The 16,693-nt window shown below is 38.8% G+C and overlaps 1 protein-coding gene across 1 annotated transcript; it reads right to left on the reverse strand.

Annotated features, from left to right (window-relative positions):
* Positions 1-7,576: 7,576 nt before the first annotated feature.
* LOC131079170 (uncharacterized) lies at positions 7,577-8,293 on the reverse strand. Its single transcript, XM_058017078.2, has one exon. The coding sequence runs from the start codon at positions 8,291-8,293 to the stop codon at positions 7,577-7,579; it is 717 nt and encodes a 238-aa protein (XP_057873061.2).
* Positions 8,294-16,693: the final 8,400 nt, after the last annotated feature.

Consider the following 16,693-nt stretch of genomic DNA (forward strand, 5'->3'; position numbering starts at 1 on the left):
AGAAATGTGGAAGGTTAATTAGGGGAATTTGATCAATTTTTTTGCATCAATTTATGTAGTGGGTGAGATCAATTGGTAGACAATTTAGAAACTGATGTTTGTTCAACAAAGATCTCAATGTAGAAGTGATAGCTTCAAATCCACTTTGCATCCACTTAGAAGAATCCAATTGCAACTAAAACAAAACCTTTGAATTAGGAAGATAATTAAGTTTCATTGCCAACATGCTCATGTTATGTTTGCAATCAAGTCAGACGAGAGAGAGAGAGAGAGAGAGATGGATTAATAGATATAGAGAGAGGAAAAGAAATCCGAATATAGACGTCTAAAAGGGGGGAGAGTGGTGGATAGATAGAGTGAGACATGCATAGAGATAGAGGGGGAGAGAGGAAGAGGGAAAAAATAGATAGAGAGATAGAAAGATCTAGAGGGAGAGATAAAGATATAAAGATAGGGGGATAGAGAGAGAGAGAGAGAGAGATATAGAGAGGTTTATAGAGGAAGAGGGAGAGATAGAGATATATATAGATGGTGAGATAGAGTGAGAGAGGGGGGGGGGAATATATATAGAGAAAGAGGGAGAGGGAGAGGGAGAGAGAGACAAAGAGAGAGAGGAAAATATAGATGGACAAAGAGGGGTAGGGAAAGAGAGATATATAGAAAGAGATAGAGAGAGGAGCAAGAGGGAGATAGAGAAAAATAGAGAGATAGAGATATCGTATAAGAGAGATGTAGATAATAAGAGAGAGAGAGAGAGGGGGGGGTGGAGATAATAATATATTGATAGTGAGGGGGAGAGAGATTTGGAGATAAAGATGAAGGGGGCAAGAGTGAGAGAAAGAAGGTAACAAAGACAATTAATAAAGAAGGTTTAGAGAGAGGTAGAGAGATGGAGGGAAAGACAGATAGATAGAGATGGGGGGGTAGAAACAAAGAGTGTGTGTGTGTGTATGAATTAGAGAGAGAGGAGTAGAGAGATATAAAAAGAGGGAGCGATAGGAGAGATGGAGAGATAGGGATAGAAAGAGGGAGAAAGCGAGAGGGATAAGTTGGGATAGAAAGAGGTAGAGATAGGAATAGAATGAAGAGACAAACAAGATATAACTTGTGAAATAAAGAGAGGGTAAGAGAGAGGGGAAGATCGAAGGAGAGAGAAAGAGGGAGACAATGAGTGAGAGGGAGATAGAGAGATAAAGATAAAAATATAAGAAGTTATATAGAGAGAGAGTAGGAGAGATGAAGGGAGGGGTGTATAAGAGAGAGATGGAGATAGAGAAGGAGAAATAGGGAGCCTATGTCCATGTGAATGAGAGAGAGATATATAGAGATAAATGTAGGGAGGTAGAAACGGGGAATGTGTGTGGGTAACACACACACACACACACACACATATGTATATGTATATGTATATGTATATGTATATCTATATCTATATGTATATGTATGTACACACACACACACAAATGCCATGCTACCCTAAGCATAACTCCCCAAGACACAATGATAGCCTTAAATTATTGGATGATACAATAATCAAAAGTTAGTTTCTCTCTCTTGATCTTTCTCACTAAATTTTTAATTTAGATTTTAAGTTGAAATTTTTTATTTATAAATAAAAACAAAAATTAAAGAAATTTTTTGTACAATAAATTAAATTAATTCTATTATGTTTTAATTATTATTTGTAACTCCATAAGAAGACAAAAATAGATTAAAAAAATTAACTTTGTGAAAATTAAACCTCAAAAGAAAAAGAAGATAGAATATCCTAATAAAAGAAGATAAAAATAAAACATATTCTTATCAAAAGAAGATAGCAATAAAAGAGTTTTTTAATTCAAAATAATTATTTTACAATAATTTATTTATTTATTTTTTATCAGTAATTTTGTAGTATATTAATTCAGAAATAAAAGTTTACAGCCAACATCATCCAACGGCCAAGTTAAGAGATTTAAACATCGGCCCAAAATATTCATAGTCATAACCTACTCTAAAACCATTCGAAGCAAAACAGAGAAGGAAACCAGTCATGTGCTTCTATGCACCAAATATTACAGACATGACTAAAAAATCTAATAAAACCAGTTTAATGGAAAAGCGTGGAAAATCGATGGCCCCATGGCCACTCACTCGCTCTTGCTCTAGTTCTCCTTCTCCCTGTCCACCGTGTTAGCCATAGCTTTTCCCTTTGCAGCTTCGCTTTTCATCTTAGGAATGCATTCCAAGCATCCAAAATTTGGGTCTCCTTCCAGACTTGCTAGCAATTGAACCGGCTGCCCTTCCTCAAACCTATCTCGCAGATCTCTCCTGACCTCCATCCTCGCCACCACCTTTAGAGCCTTCGGGACTTCATCTGTCCTAATGAGTTTTACACAGAGCTTCATGGCTTCCCACCCAATATGAGCTCGTTCACGGTATTGTTCCTTTATGTCATTTTCCAGTCCTCGAACAAACGACAGCAACTCCTCCTTGTCATCTCCTTCCCTAATGTGAATGCCTGTCTGAGGCACTACCCACTCCAGAATGGAGTCGAGGTTGATTAGGTACTCCCCATCAATCAGTTTTGTCAGAGAGTCAAATTTTCTCCACCTCCGGCTCGAACTCGCATGCCCATGCCAAAATCAGGGAATACACCTCCATGTTCGTCTGATAGCGAAAATGAATGTGCAACACCTCCTCTCCTAGCATAAGGCACGCCACACACCATAATTTCTCCTCTTTGTACTTGAAAAGCCCCTGCATCCTCTTCTCCGAAACTATCCCCAAGAATGGCACCAACTTCTTCTCGGTTTGCAGCGTGAAGTTTGCTTCCATTAGACCTGCACAAATTATTTACTCCAGGCTCTACAATACAAATGACATAAAACCAGTTATCAATCACACTAAATACAAACTTAGCCACTAGCTCACAAACCAAAGGAATTAAATTCCTTCGCCGTCGTTTGAGACAGGTAATAAATGCAGGCGTGATGGCATAAGGGAAAAACCATTTCACAGTAGATTTGTTGCACTCCGCCATCATCTCCAAAAAGTATTGTTTGCAATAGGCAACTGCCACTTTTATTGCAAACGCTGGCTAAAAAGATGTACTTGTCATTTCGGGCTTCCTTGTGTGCATGTTGTTGGCTTCATGTTTCTAGGACTGCATTTAAGACCACTTCCACAATCTGCCATCTCCCTTCCACCACTTAGCCATTTGACTATTCATGTCGCAGCCAATTTTGGAGAGTAGATCTGCCACTGCATTTGCACCTCGCCTGATGTGGGAGACCCAAAATTCCTCAAAAGATTTGAGTTTCTCTCGGATGATCATCACCCAATGAGATAATTTCCAGGATGGAGTATTGCATTTAGTAATTGCATTGATGATCACCTAGGAGTCTCTTTCTAGATGCAACCGTTGGACTTTCATGTTTAAGGCCAACTTAGTTGCTAGAAGTGCCGCTTGGGCCTCCGCTTCGTTATTTGTACCATCCTGCAAATGATGTGCTCCTTTGAAGAGGATAGACCATTTTTCATTCCTCGCCACTACCCCCACACCTGAGATTCCCGGAATTTATTTTTATCTATTCCTTACTAGGTGGCTCCCAAATGACCTCCCCTTTATCTGAAGTGGGATTAGCCCCCAAGGACCCATTAACGGCTTGACAAACCACAAGAGGCCAATTCACTTGAATGTTTCTACCTTCATTAGTGTAAGGATGTTTTGCCAGATTATGGTTCCTAGTTGCCACTGATACAGCTTTAGCTATTGCTCTTTCTACCCTTGACAGCAAACTCCCCACTGATTATTCTTTTCCTTGAAAAATCCTCCTGTTTCTCTCCTTCCATATTTCCCATACAACAAGGGAGGAGGCTACTAGCCATACACTAGAGAAAATAGACTTGCGGCTAAGAAGATTCCAACTGGAGAAAAGGTCAAGAATTGAATTAGGTAAAGGGACAGCCCATCCCAACTTCCCTAATAGGAAGCACCAAACCTTCTGCGCTTCCTCACATTGTAGAAGCAAGTGATCAAGAGATTCTTCTGCCTTCTTGCACATTGTGCATCTAAAAGAGCCTAGGAACCCCAATCTACACAATCTTTCCCCTGTCATGATGCATTTTTTCAAAGCCAGCCAGGCGAAAGCTCCTGCTTTTGGGAGTATGGGGGAGCTCCATAAAATTTTAATTGGACAGACCTTTCTTTCTTCCAATTTTTCTAAAATGCTGTAGCCAATTTTGACCAAGTACTGCCCAGATTTTGATCCACACCATCTAAGAGTATCTTCCTTATTAGACAAAGTGGGTGTGTACTCCTGCATGATGTTCTTCAACAGGTCTTTGTGATGTACTATCAAGGGAAGATTATCCACCTCTTTCCATTCACACAGATCTACCCCATGAACCCTGTTTTTCGTAAGAACATCCCCTACCTTCTCTCCCCATTGAGTTTTATTGACCTATTTAATATCCTCAAGATCTTGTCTATCCGAGAGGGCTAGCCTCCCATCCCAGGAACCCGTCCAGAAATTGGCCGATGTCCCATTGCCTAGTTCCCAAGTGATGTGCTCGATAATAACATGTCTACAGGAAACAATAAAATTCCAGATAGCATAGCCTTTTGGTAAGGCACTGATGGTAAAAATGTGTTCCCTGCTCATCTGGTCTAGATACTTGTGTTTTAGGATTTGTGTCCACTTCCGATTCAGGTGAAAATAAATCTGCCATATTAATTTTGCCCCCATTGCCTCATTTAGCAAGGTCCAGTTTTGCAATCCTACACCCCCTGCCTGTTTAGCTTGGCAAACTTTATCCCACACAACCAGAGGGATTTTTTCGGTGGTCTCTTTGCCATTTCATAGAAATTTTCTCATCCCCCTGTTTATGCAGTTTATCACTTTCTCCGGAATCTTTAAGGCCATCATAGAGAAAATGGGAAGCGCAAAGAGAACCGATTTAAGGAGCATGATTCGCCCAGACAAAGTGAGCCATTTACTTTTCCAACCCTCAAGATGGTTTGCACAACTATCAATAAGGTTGTTCCATAAGGCAGTGTTGTTTGGGCCACCAAATAAGGGGATACCCAAAAAATTTCCTTGTAAAGTGCCCATTTTGACTCCTAGGATGTTGGTTATTTCTTGTTGTCGGCTACCCCCTGTGTTAAAAAAAAGAACTTCAGATTTTGCCTAATTGACATGTTGTCCAATAGCTCTACAAAAGGCATCTATTGTGCTTCTGATAATTATGGCCTCTTGAAGAGAAGACTGCCCACGGAGTAGGGTATCATCCACAAATTGTTGATGTGTTACCAGCTCCATTCCCTCCACAATTTTAATTCCTTTCTAGGTTCCACGTTGTTGCTGAAAGTGAATTAATCTTCCCAGCACTTCTGCCAAGATAATGAAAAGGAAAGGTGATAATGGATCACCTTGTCTGATCCCACAGGTAGTTTGAAAAAAGCCTTGTGGGCTGCCATTAACAAGGACAGAAGTCCATAGCCCCCCTATATAGGCCCTAATCCAACTAATCCATTCTTTTGAAAAAACAAATCTATGCAGAACCTGAAGAAGGAATTCCCGATCCACCATGTCATACGCTTTCCTGATGTCTAGTTTGACCAGCATTCTATCCGCTTTTGACTATCGTACTGTATGGATCGCTTCATGAGCAATTATTATTCCCTCAACAATCGATCTACCAGGGACAAAGTCGCTCTGTTCTTCTGAAATGATATGACTTAGCATTGGTTTCAACCTATTTGAGATCACTTTCGCTACCACTTTATAAATGGTATTACATAATGAAATTGGCCTAAATTCATTAAAAGAAGTAGGATGTTCCACCTTGGGGATAAGGGCTAGTAATGTGCAGTTTAGTTCCCTTGCAACACTCGCCTTGCTCTGCGATTCCTCCACTACTGCCCAAACATCATTTCCCACAATATCCCAGAAAGTTTGGTAGAAAAAGGTCGAGAAACCATTCAGCCCTGGAGCTTTGTCTCCTGCCATACTAAAAACTGCTTTCCGAACCTCCTCGACCTGGATGGGTTTCATAAGTACCTGATTATGTGCTTATGTTATCAGCTCTGGGATAACATTGAGCCCATTTTGTTGGTGCTCTGAATTGATAGTACTCTCCTTAGATAGTAATGCCAAAAAGAAATCAACTGCCTCTCTATTTATATCCTCCGCTTTGTCCAACAAGACCTTTTCACTATTATATATGGTTGTGATTTTGTACCAAGACCTTCTCGCCTTGACCGAGTTATGGAAAAAATTTGTGTTCCTGTCCCCTTCCTTAAGCCAGCACTCCCTCGATTTTTGGCGCCAATAAATCTCTTCTCGGGCCAGAACTTCGTTATATTGATTTTTGAGATCTCGCTCCTGCAAAAAAGTCTCGGAGGACATACCCTTTTGAATTATTACCTCTTGCAATGCGGCAAACCTTTCTTCCAGATATGTTTTATTGGCAAATATATTGCCAAACTTGATTCAGTTCCACTCTTTGGTTTTAGACTTAACAAATTGCAATTTCTTGACAAAAACAAAGGCCTTAGTACCAATGACCTCCGGGGCCTCAGACCACCATTCCTTGATTAAATCTCTCAAGCTTCCATCCCGCAACCACATTTTTTCAAATTTGAATGGGCACCTAATGGGAGGGCCATCAAAAGCTATGGTAAGTTCCACTGGTAGGTGGTCTGAAGCAACCATCAGTTGGATATTTGAGACGAAAAGGAAATTGGTTTCCACCTAGGGCCCTCCCAAGAAAAACCAATCAAGATTTTTTGCTACATGGTTCCCTAAGATCCTTTGGTTCGACCATGTGAACTGACCTTCCTTTGATTTGACTTCCCTAAGCCCATTACCCATCACAAAATTCTAAAAATTTACTTGGGACGCAGAAAGTCCTCCCTTGCCCCCCGATTTATCATTTAGATTCAAAATGGCGTTGAAGTCACCCCCAATAATAATAACACCTTCTTCCAATTCTTGAATGAAGGAAGAGAGGGGTTGTCAAAATTCTCTTTGATGAATTGGTTTTGACGGACCATAGACATTAATCAAAATGAAATCAGCATTTAAAGGAGAGGAATGAATCTTACACACCTGCCACATATGGGAAACTAAGACTTCCTCTACCTTGTGGTTGTCCAGAGAATACCCAAACCTCCTGAGGCTCCCTCCGAGTCCACAAAGGCCCCCGTCCACTGCTTCCAAGATCTCATGAGTAAACTAGCTTCCTCTTTATTCATCTTTGTCTCTTGTAAAAAAACTACATCTGACCTTAATTGATAAACCTTGTTTGATCAATCGGCGTTTGTCAGGGGCATTACAACCCCTGACATTCCAGGTTATGTTTTTCATTGTCCTTCAGAAAGGGTGACTCCCTTCCCTACTGTTAGTTTACTTTGGCCCTTGGCACTCCCATCCATTGCAATCCTAAATTGATTTGATTGTCTACCTCTAGAATTCTTTTCTCCCATACGCACCTTGTTACACACAGGCTCTGTTTGCTCTATTGTCCTTGTTTCCAGAATGTCTTCCTCATCCATCCATCCCCATTCATCCTCCTCATCATCTCCATCAGATTATCTGTTTTCCTTCATTTCATCCTTGTCAAGCCCAGAATCTTGATCATTTTCAGTGTGCTTGACTATCTCCGAATTTAAACCTATTTCCACGAGAGGTGTGGCCCTGGACTTTGCCTCATCCAGGATCTCAACTGCTTTCTCCACTCTGATGATGGCTTCTTCTACCCATCCTACAACTTCCCTATGTTTGTTTATAAGAGAAGCATCTGTTCCAATTTCTTCCACCTCGTGGGTTCTATTGTTGATGTCCATCAAACCCTCCCCTTGAAAAAAAGGCTTTGGCGGAGGCTGAGTTGTGTCATCATTTGTTCTCTTCTCATCCGTTGTGTTTGCTTTGCTCACAAAAAAATTTACCTCATCTTCGATCGTTGTCTCCACATTTTTTCCTTTTGGGCCAATCGAACAAGTTTCCTCCATGTGTCCATCTTTTTTGCAATGATTGCATTTTTCATTTGATTCCTCAACCTCGATTTTTTGAAGCCATTGTCCTGCATTTGTTATGATCTCAATTTGTTCTGGAAGTGGGTTGTTGGGTTTCCACCCAATACATATTTGTGCATACATATTGAAATCTTTTGACTCAATAGCCTCGTCCGCTTTGATGTAGAATCCAAGTTTGCTACCTAAGGCTTGAAAGGACTCCTCATTCCAATATTCTATGGCCAAGTTATATAGTCGTAGCCAGATGGATACCTCTTCGACCGGCGCCAACATGGGATTGAAGTTAGGTTCTCAATCCCTAATGTACAGTCCCCTACCACCCATAAAGAAAGGCCCACTATTCAAAATTCCCTGCTTATCCTTACCATCTTCGGTGGTTACCAAGAAGAAGCCATTTGGTAGGGTTTTGAGTTCGACTTTGCATTTCCAGTTTTCAGCACACAACCCTTTCATCTTACCCACGGACGGCCAGTCACCGAAACATTTTATAAAGAAACCCCTTTCCCAGAAAAAGGCCACTGAATCAGTCCAGCTTTTGTTGTCTAGCATCAATGAAACTTTCTCCGGCCTCACGCCCTCTTTGTTCTCCGGAGCCCTAATCGACTTCTGTAGATTTCTTCTGGGTTGCCACTCTTTTTCTTGGCAGTGTTGCCAGCTAGTTTTAGGTTTGTATTCCTTATTGCGATGCCCTTCATTTTTGAAAGTCTCGCTTCTTAGGAATTTAGATTCTCGGGTTTTCGCCTCCTCCCCCATTAGCTTTTGAGGGTAAAAAAACCTATTTTGATCCTCCCAAACCTTGCTTGGATTTTTCCATGGACGTTTTCCAAGTCATGACTGCATGAAGCTTTGCCGCATCCCCTTATCTGCAAAACTTCGGTCATGGGAAAGTCCCTCTTGTGATCGAAAAACCTACAACTCCCTAGGTCGAAGACCTAGTCTCCTCTGCCACAATAATTAAAATTTTAATAAGACAAATAATAATAAATTAAATTGATTCTAAATCTTAATTATTATTAGTAATTTCATAAAAAATAAAAATAAATTTTAAATTTAATAAAAAGTTAATCTCCCCAAAGAAGAAAGCAGCTAGTTTTTTCTTTATTTTAGAAACTCCAAAAAAAAATAGAATATCCTAATAAAAGAAGATAATATTAAAAGATATTCTTATAAAAAGAAGAGAATTGTAAAATATAACTTTTTTTTATGCACATTCTTTTTTCTAATTAAAAATTTTAAAATATGTTTTTTTAATTTTTTATCATTAAAGAATTTTTTTTAAATTAATGCAAATGTATACATGAGATCAATTCAATTGTCTTGCATCCTTCTCAATTTTGAACCATTAATTTAAAAAAATAAGTTGCACATTTCATATAGAGAATGTCTTCAACATAATAATATTTAAAAGAACCTCCCTTGGGGATGGATTATAATTGAGTGAAACATAATAGTGATCTAGATATGGTTATGCGACTCAGTGTTAGAACCAAGAATGCTTGTATTGCATATGACCTTGACTCTCGAATATTGTAATGGTAAAATGAATGTAGGAATATCTATATTGAGCTTAAAATGAACTTAATTAGTCTTGGAGTTGTCTTGGGTTGTGTTGTGAACCTATTGTGTATTTGTCCTGATCCTAGAGGCTTGTACCTATAGTGTTGTGAAGTTTTGGACCAAAACAAAGCCTCTTGTAGCATCTTATGAAGACTTGAAAAGTGAAAAAGCATCATAATTGTTTTTCCTCACTTCCTTTAGCTTAGTGAAGCATGTAGGAACATTGGTGAGGTCACAACACACCTCCTTACCCTCTGCTTTGTGCATCAATGGTGTCTAGTGCTGAGTCATTTTCATTGTTCTTTCCCAAGCCGAGCTTTGATATTTTAGAGTACCTGAGGTCTCATAGACCCTTCTAGATGGTCCCTTTGTGCTTAGGGTATCCTATAGGCCAATCCATAGTTTCATATTGCCCAATGGTCAAGACACCAACACTCAAATTGGACTACAACACCCAAACAAGACTCTAGCACCAAATTTGGACACTGACACCAGACTAGGACTTAGTGTCTGGGTGCTAGTGTGCTCTAGGAGTATGTAGTCCTCTCATTCATCAAACAACGAGCATTTTTGGGCCTTGGATAAGGAGGCTTTGTATAAAAAAGTTTTCCCTCATGGTCAACCTAGAGAATTTTAGGGCTCATTTGTAATTGGTGGCATTGAAAATGTCTGTCATCATTATATCATTTTGTGTGCCCTCACTCGAGGTTGTCTAGTTGTTGAACTTTGGCTTAGGGAGATTGTCTGCTTATGCTTGTGAAGTCTTGTGAAGCTTAAAACCCTTTTAGGCAATCCATAAGGTGTTCCAAAAATTCCTCTATGGTTGTTTGGTATTATGAAGTACAAGTCTTCCACTTGTATGCCATTGCATTATGACAGGACGTCTTGAGTTGTCATTTGAGCATTGTTGTGTTGGTGATTCGTTAATGTTATACTCAATTATTTTAAAATATAAATTATTGCATGGTTTTTAGGCTAATGTCCCATAGGTTCCATCGTAGCATTACATCTAGTCTCAAAGCACCATGTCTATATGCTAGGAGCTCTAGCTTACGTGCTTGCTTATGATATGATGTGTGTTTTGCATTTTTTTTACTTGTGGATTTTACCTTATGATTGAGCTTATGATACCATGCCTTAGAAGGGCTTGGGAACATTCCCTTGTATGTTCTTGTAGCATCTTAAATTGTCACCCTTAATAATTTCACACTAGGTTTAGCACCTTTTTTGCTTGCATGATTAATTGTATTTGTGATATGACTGTTTTAGGGCCTAATTAAGGAATTATGCTAAATCCCTCAACACCTAGAACTTGGGGAATGAAAAATGCCAGGACTCTAGCACTAGGCACTAGTGTCCTGGATTTGATTTTCAAAAAGGTGAAAATTTTGGATATCAATGTTAAGTGTCTTGAGCATTGCACCTTGTTGGCCTAGCTTGAAAAGGTCTCCAACAAATGTTTAGAAGCATATATAAACAACACTCTATCATTTGAGGATCTATCTTCTAAGAGGGAATCTATCTATGAACAACACTCAAGCACACTATGATATGCAATCTTAATATCGTCAAGCTATCATTTCTTATTCATTGTTCTTATCATGTTATGCACTAACACTTGCAAGACTTTGAGAGAGCACTACATCCAAGACCCTATGCAAGATTCGAGAAAGGGTTTCATATCTAAGGTAACATTAGCTTTTCAGCACTTATTTATTTTTCCTCTACTTCCTTCAGGGCACACATTCTTTATCATCATCATCATTGTTGTTGTGGAGCTAGGTGATAAACTTATAAGGCACTAAGAGAGGGGGCGGGCGGGGGGGAATCAGTGCGAGAAAAAACAATATGAATCTGATCACCAACTTAAACAACTTAAAACTTAACAAGCATAAGAGGAATATTACCACATAAGCTAATGCCCAATAAAATAAATTCTACATAACAAAAGAGATTTATACGTGGAAACCCAAAAGGGAAAAACCACGGTGGGAGTTAATACCCACAAGATTCACTATCTACAGAATAGAAATCTTGACCGGTTAAGGTCTTACAAATATGCCCTATTAGGAGCAGACTCGGTTAGGAGTCACCCAGTTAAGGGACTTAAATGATGAGCCCTGTTAGGAGCTTTGACCAGTTACGATCAACCTCGCAAGAGGATTTAAGACTCTGATGTAGAGCTACCCTGTTAGGGGATTTACAAATTAAGGTCTGTCAGGACCTACTCGATTAGGGGATTTTACTGTTGTAACTATTAGGATAACAACAGTTCAAATGATCTTCATGTAACACCTTTGTGTCTGATAAGGTCCGCTTCAGATCCTCAAAACTTCAACAACACATCAATATAGAGCTTCACTAATCACCGCACACTCAGAATTTTGATATTCGCCTTCGATCCCATTAACATACGCATGTCTATCTCATAAGTCCTCACACTTTTTATAGACATCAACTTAGTCATCTACAACATTGGAACAATTTCCTAGGTTCAATGAATCTAGACAAACTAACATTGCACGTCAAACTTATGTCGGCCACCGACATAACAAACCAAAAATAAAACAAAACCTGTGTCGATTTACCGATTTAAGTGATTGTATCACTACGGGTTAAGTGTTCATCAGAATGCCTTCTTTGTACATCAAATCTCGCTTATCCGGTTGAATATGCCAATGCGGTCATGAACATAGCTCCAAATACATGTCTCCATCATTACTTTAAAACCCCATCATCCAACTCTTCATCAATCCTCTATACCAGTTGCATGAATGCAACTCTATTCCTATTTACCGGTTGAAGATCTATTTACCGGTTCTCTGTTATAATGTCTTTTGTACCAGTTATACCTTACCGATTGGCTTCCAAGACTTAGATGACTACGAAAACATTGTTGCCATCAATGACAACACAAGACAGTCATCAAACATGAATCTCAATCTCTTCATCACATTCACCAATCAATCCTTTACCGATTGCATATCACCGACAATCTTTACTGGTTCAGTCAAATGCCAACATTCTCCCCCTTTGGCATTGATGGCAACACTTAGGAAAAATTTTGTCAACTAAGTGTGCAATACAAAAATTGACTTCATGACATATACTCCCCCTTAGCAATTGTGTGCTATTAAAAGACTTATACTACTACTCTCCATTATGAATACAACAAGATTTTGACTGACTCTTCAACTATTACTCCCCCTTTGACAACAATGCCAAACAAAGAAGTAAAAACATGAAAGATAAATACATGTTACATCAAAATTGCATAGCATATATAGATATAAGAGTTCAAAACATTTTTACAGTGCAATTTTAGAAAAAGTATCACTAAAATGAGACTTCAATTGTTTCACATCATTATGCCAAGTCTCCAAAATTGTGTCGGTTATCTCCACATGTGTCCTTATCTGTCCAGCAAACTCCTCCATGGCATCTATGGTACTCATCTCCGATGTTGCAAGGATAGCTTCAGATTCTTTATAAGCTCTCTGCAAGATTTCCACCTTCAGTATCAACTGTGTCTGTAATTCATGTAGTGATATGATCCTCTTAACATGTTCATTATCATAAGCTTTCAGCTTATGCTAAAGTTCAACAACCAATCTTCCAAATTGATAGCAGAGTCATTAAGGGGCGTGAATGACTCACTAAGAACTTCAAGTTCTTGCTCAGCTTCCTCCTTATTCTTCAAATCAGCACAACACAATTAAAATTTAGAAACAGTTGAGAGTATTTTACCTCTAGTCTCAAGTCCTCCTTTCAAATAGTCCTTATTGACAGTCAAGGCAACTTTACCTTTGACAATTTCATTCATCAATTGCTCAGTTTCTTTTCTTCTTGTAATCCTTCTCAACACTAATATAAGCTACATCCTCAAATGATTTCATTTGCTCTCCAACATCAAAAACAAGTTGTCCAAGCTTATCAATAGGAGTAACAAAATTATTTGTATCAATCTCTGGTAGGAGACTAGACAAAATCTCAACAGCATTCTTTATTGTTTTTGCCTCCTTCTGTTGTTCTTTCATCCTCTTCTTCTTGGCCCGGGATTGCATGGCAGTTGCAATCTCCATCAACTCAGTTGAGCTCAAATTGTCCATGTCTAGTGGTCCTTTCATTCTTATAGCATCATCATCATCTTCATCAACAATTTTCTTTTTGGAATCAAGTGACAAAGGTGTCACTTTAGGTTCAATCTTCTCTGACTTCTTCTACTTTGTTTCCTCTTTGTCTGCAGTTTTCTCCTCTTCCTTTTCCTTTTCTTTTTCTTTTTTCATCTTCGGGCCTATCTTCTGTCACTTCCTCTTTCTTTTCACTTTCCTTATCCTTTCCAGTTTCCTATACCAATGGGGGTTGTGTATCAACAGTTTGAGTTACTACCAGTGGCTCCTCATCCTTCTTTTCTTCTTCATATTTCTTTTCTTTTCTTCTTATCCTTGTTCTTGTTCATGTTGGTCAGACATATGAACATCATCTTGTACATCTACATTGTCTATAGCATCAACATCATCATTATTCCCCGTATCATCATCATCAGGGATAATCACTGGTCCAGTTTGGGTGTTCACCGATTGATCTCCCATCACTATTTCATCAGGCTCAAAATCAGTTATCTTGACTCCTTCAAGAAGATCTTCAGCCCTAAACCTCTCTGGTTCATCTTCCTTAACTTCTTCCTCTTCATCTGGAATCAAACCCAGAACCTTCTTCAAAATTTGTTCAGTCTCTTCATGGACCGATTGGGTCTCGCCAATTAACATTCTTGTCAACCTTTTCTTTGACCTAAAAGATGACTTTGCCTTAGCAAAACTTTCATCTATCTCCTCTCTTGTAACTTCAGGTTGCAGATTCTTAAGAATAAATTCAATAAATTCTCTGTCTTGTTTCATGGTTGCCTGCCATCTAATATCAATTATATCATACAATGAATTTGAAATTTGCCTTGCAATTCAACAAGGGCCTTGTTGTATTTATTCATCATGTAAACAACTGCATCCTCAATCTACCTTTGTTCATCCTCACTAAACTTATCATAGAGTTTCTTCACACCAATCAATAAACCATACTCTTTAATGTTTATTATTAAATTTTCAAGAGGTGTGAGCTTTGTTATCGGTTTCTTTGAAGATTTCACAATTGAAGTACCAACACCCTTAGACCTTTTGTTGCTGGCCCTTAGGGCTTTCTTTTCTCCTTCGAACTCAGTCTCTTCTTCATCAGCATCTACCAGTTTTTGTGCTTGTTGCTTTTTCCTTTTACCATTCTTAACCGATGCAGTAGGTGGTTCAACAATCTTACCTTTTCTCTAAAACTGAATCTTTGATGATTTCTCCTTTGTTGCTACTAGTTTCTCCTTCTTAACAGCTGCTGGTTTTTCTTTCTCTGCAGCTTTCTCCTTTCTAGCTCTTGTCTTTACACTGGTGGGGGTACCGGTTGGTGCACTTGATGTTCCGGTCTGTTTAGCAGCATGCTTTGCTCTTGCTTCAACAATGGTTTCCTTTGTGAATCCTGCTTGCTTTGCAAATGCTTCAATTTCTTTCTAACTTTCTTTGCTATTATCGGTATGTTAAGTTCTAAATACACTTGAAGGGATTTCTCCTTGTAAGTGCCAAAGCGTAATGTTGTTGTATCTACTGGTTGGGCAAGCAAATGATCAGCATATGCAATCAGAAGATCCTTGTCCACTTCATATCCCATGCATAGCTGCCTCCATCATGCAAGTATTTGTATCAACCACAAAGCAAATTGTGTTTTCATACCGGTTGACAACCTCTACCGGCATCCTTTCCCTTGCAAGCATTTTCTTCTGAAAATCTTTAAAATATCCCCATGCAATCTTGTAAAAACCATTACCCAACATTCTAATGTTGTTCTTCATTTGCACCAATGTTGAAGTGTCGTCTATCCATTAGATATCACCAATACCAGGGAAATAATTCTGAAAGTAAAAGAATAAACTAAGAATTAGTTGACCAAATTTGAACCTTAACCTCTTATCCTTCTTGATGGATTCTAGGTTCAGGCATCAATTGACTCCTCAACGCCTCCGACAAGTCATAATCAACATCCTCTTTTATCATCCAATATGCAGTGTGGATAGCAGCAGTAGGGATGTTGTTCATCTTGCTAGAGTAATAGATCTGGTAATCGATAACCATTGAGGCATATTTTACTGTCGGATCATTAATATTATTCACCGTCATTGCTCTTCCATCCCATTTAGACCCTGTTAAATTTTCTACATCATTCTTAGGAATGGATCTGATTACAGGAACCTCATTGGTGGCACAAAATATGGTGACTGTGTGAATAGCTTCCTTAGAAATTTTATGTGGTCAGTCAAGCCACATAAACTGGTCATGAATTCTACTAAGCACATATCTCACAAGTTCATCATCAAAATCATTAATGATATTCAGGGCATGGTGAGACCCTTTCTTGGTGACCCTTTTGAACTGTTCCTTTATCACTTCATTCTTATCACACAATGCTTTATACTGATCAAAAATAACAGCAATACCAAGATCCTCTTGTTTGCAATGATAAAACGATCTAACATCTTCAACATGTAAGACACCATAAGGAACTCCGGATAGGGCTCCGGCGGGATCAATTGCCTTAGACTTAAACGGGTGCCACTTAAATTCAGGACGAGGTCTATCAGTAACATCAACTAGATGTGGGGTGTCCATCTTCAACAATTCAGAAAGATAACAAGATAACAAGATTTCTGGATAAATACCTTTTATCGCTTCTGCACTAGGGTTCCAAACACCAACAAAGCTTTCTCAGTGATTGTCGATCGCAAATCACACTACATCACTTCAAATCTCTATCAATGTTGCAAACACAAACTCTGCTCTGCTCTATTCGCTTTGTGTGCTCACAAGAATGCAATGTGATAAATTATATTCAAAAAGCTCTTTTTATTTGCCCATTATCTACCGCATTAAATGTCATTACCGGTAAAACCCTAAAATATCTTATAACACACTACCAGTTCTCATAACACATCAAACCTACCGGTTTGATCATAAAATCACTTCTTAATATCATAATACATCAAATTATGCAGGTTTAACATACCTCATGGTCCTTCAGGGGGTT

This window comes from Cryptomeria japonica, chromosome 10, assembly GCF_030272615.1.
Source record: "Cryptomeria japonica chromosome 10, Sugi_1.0, whole genome shotgun sequence".
NCBI classification, from domain to species: Eukaryota; Viridiplantae; Streptophyta; class Pinopsida; order Cupressales; family Cupressaceae; genus Cryptomeria; species Cryptomeria japonica.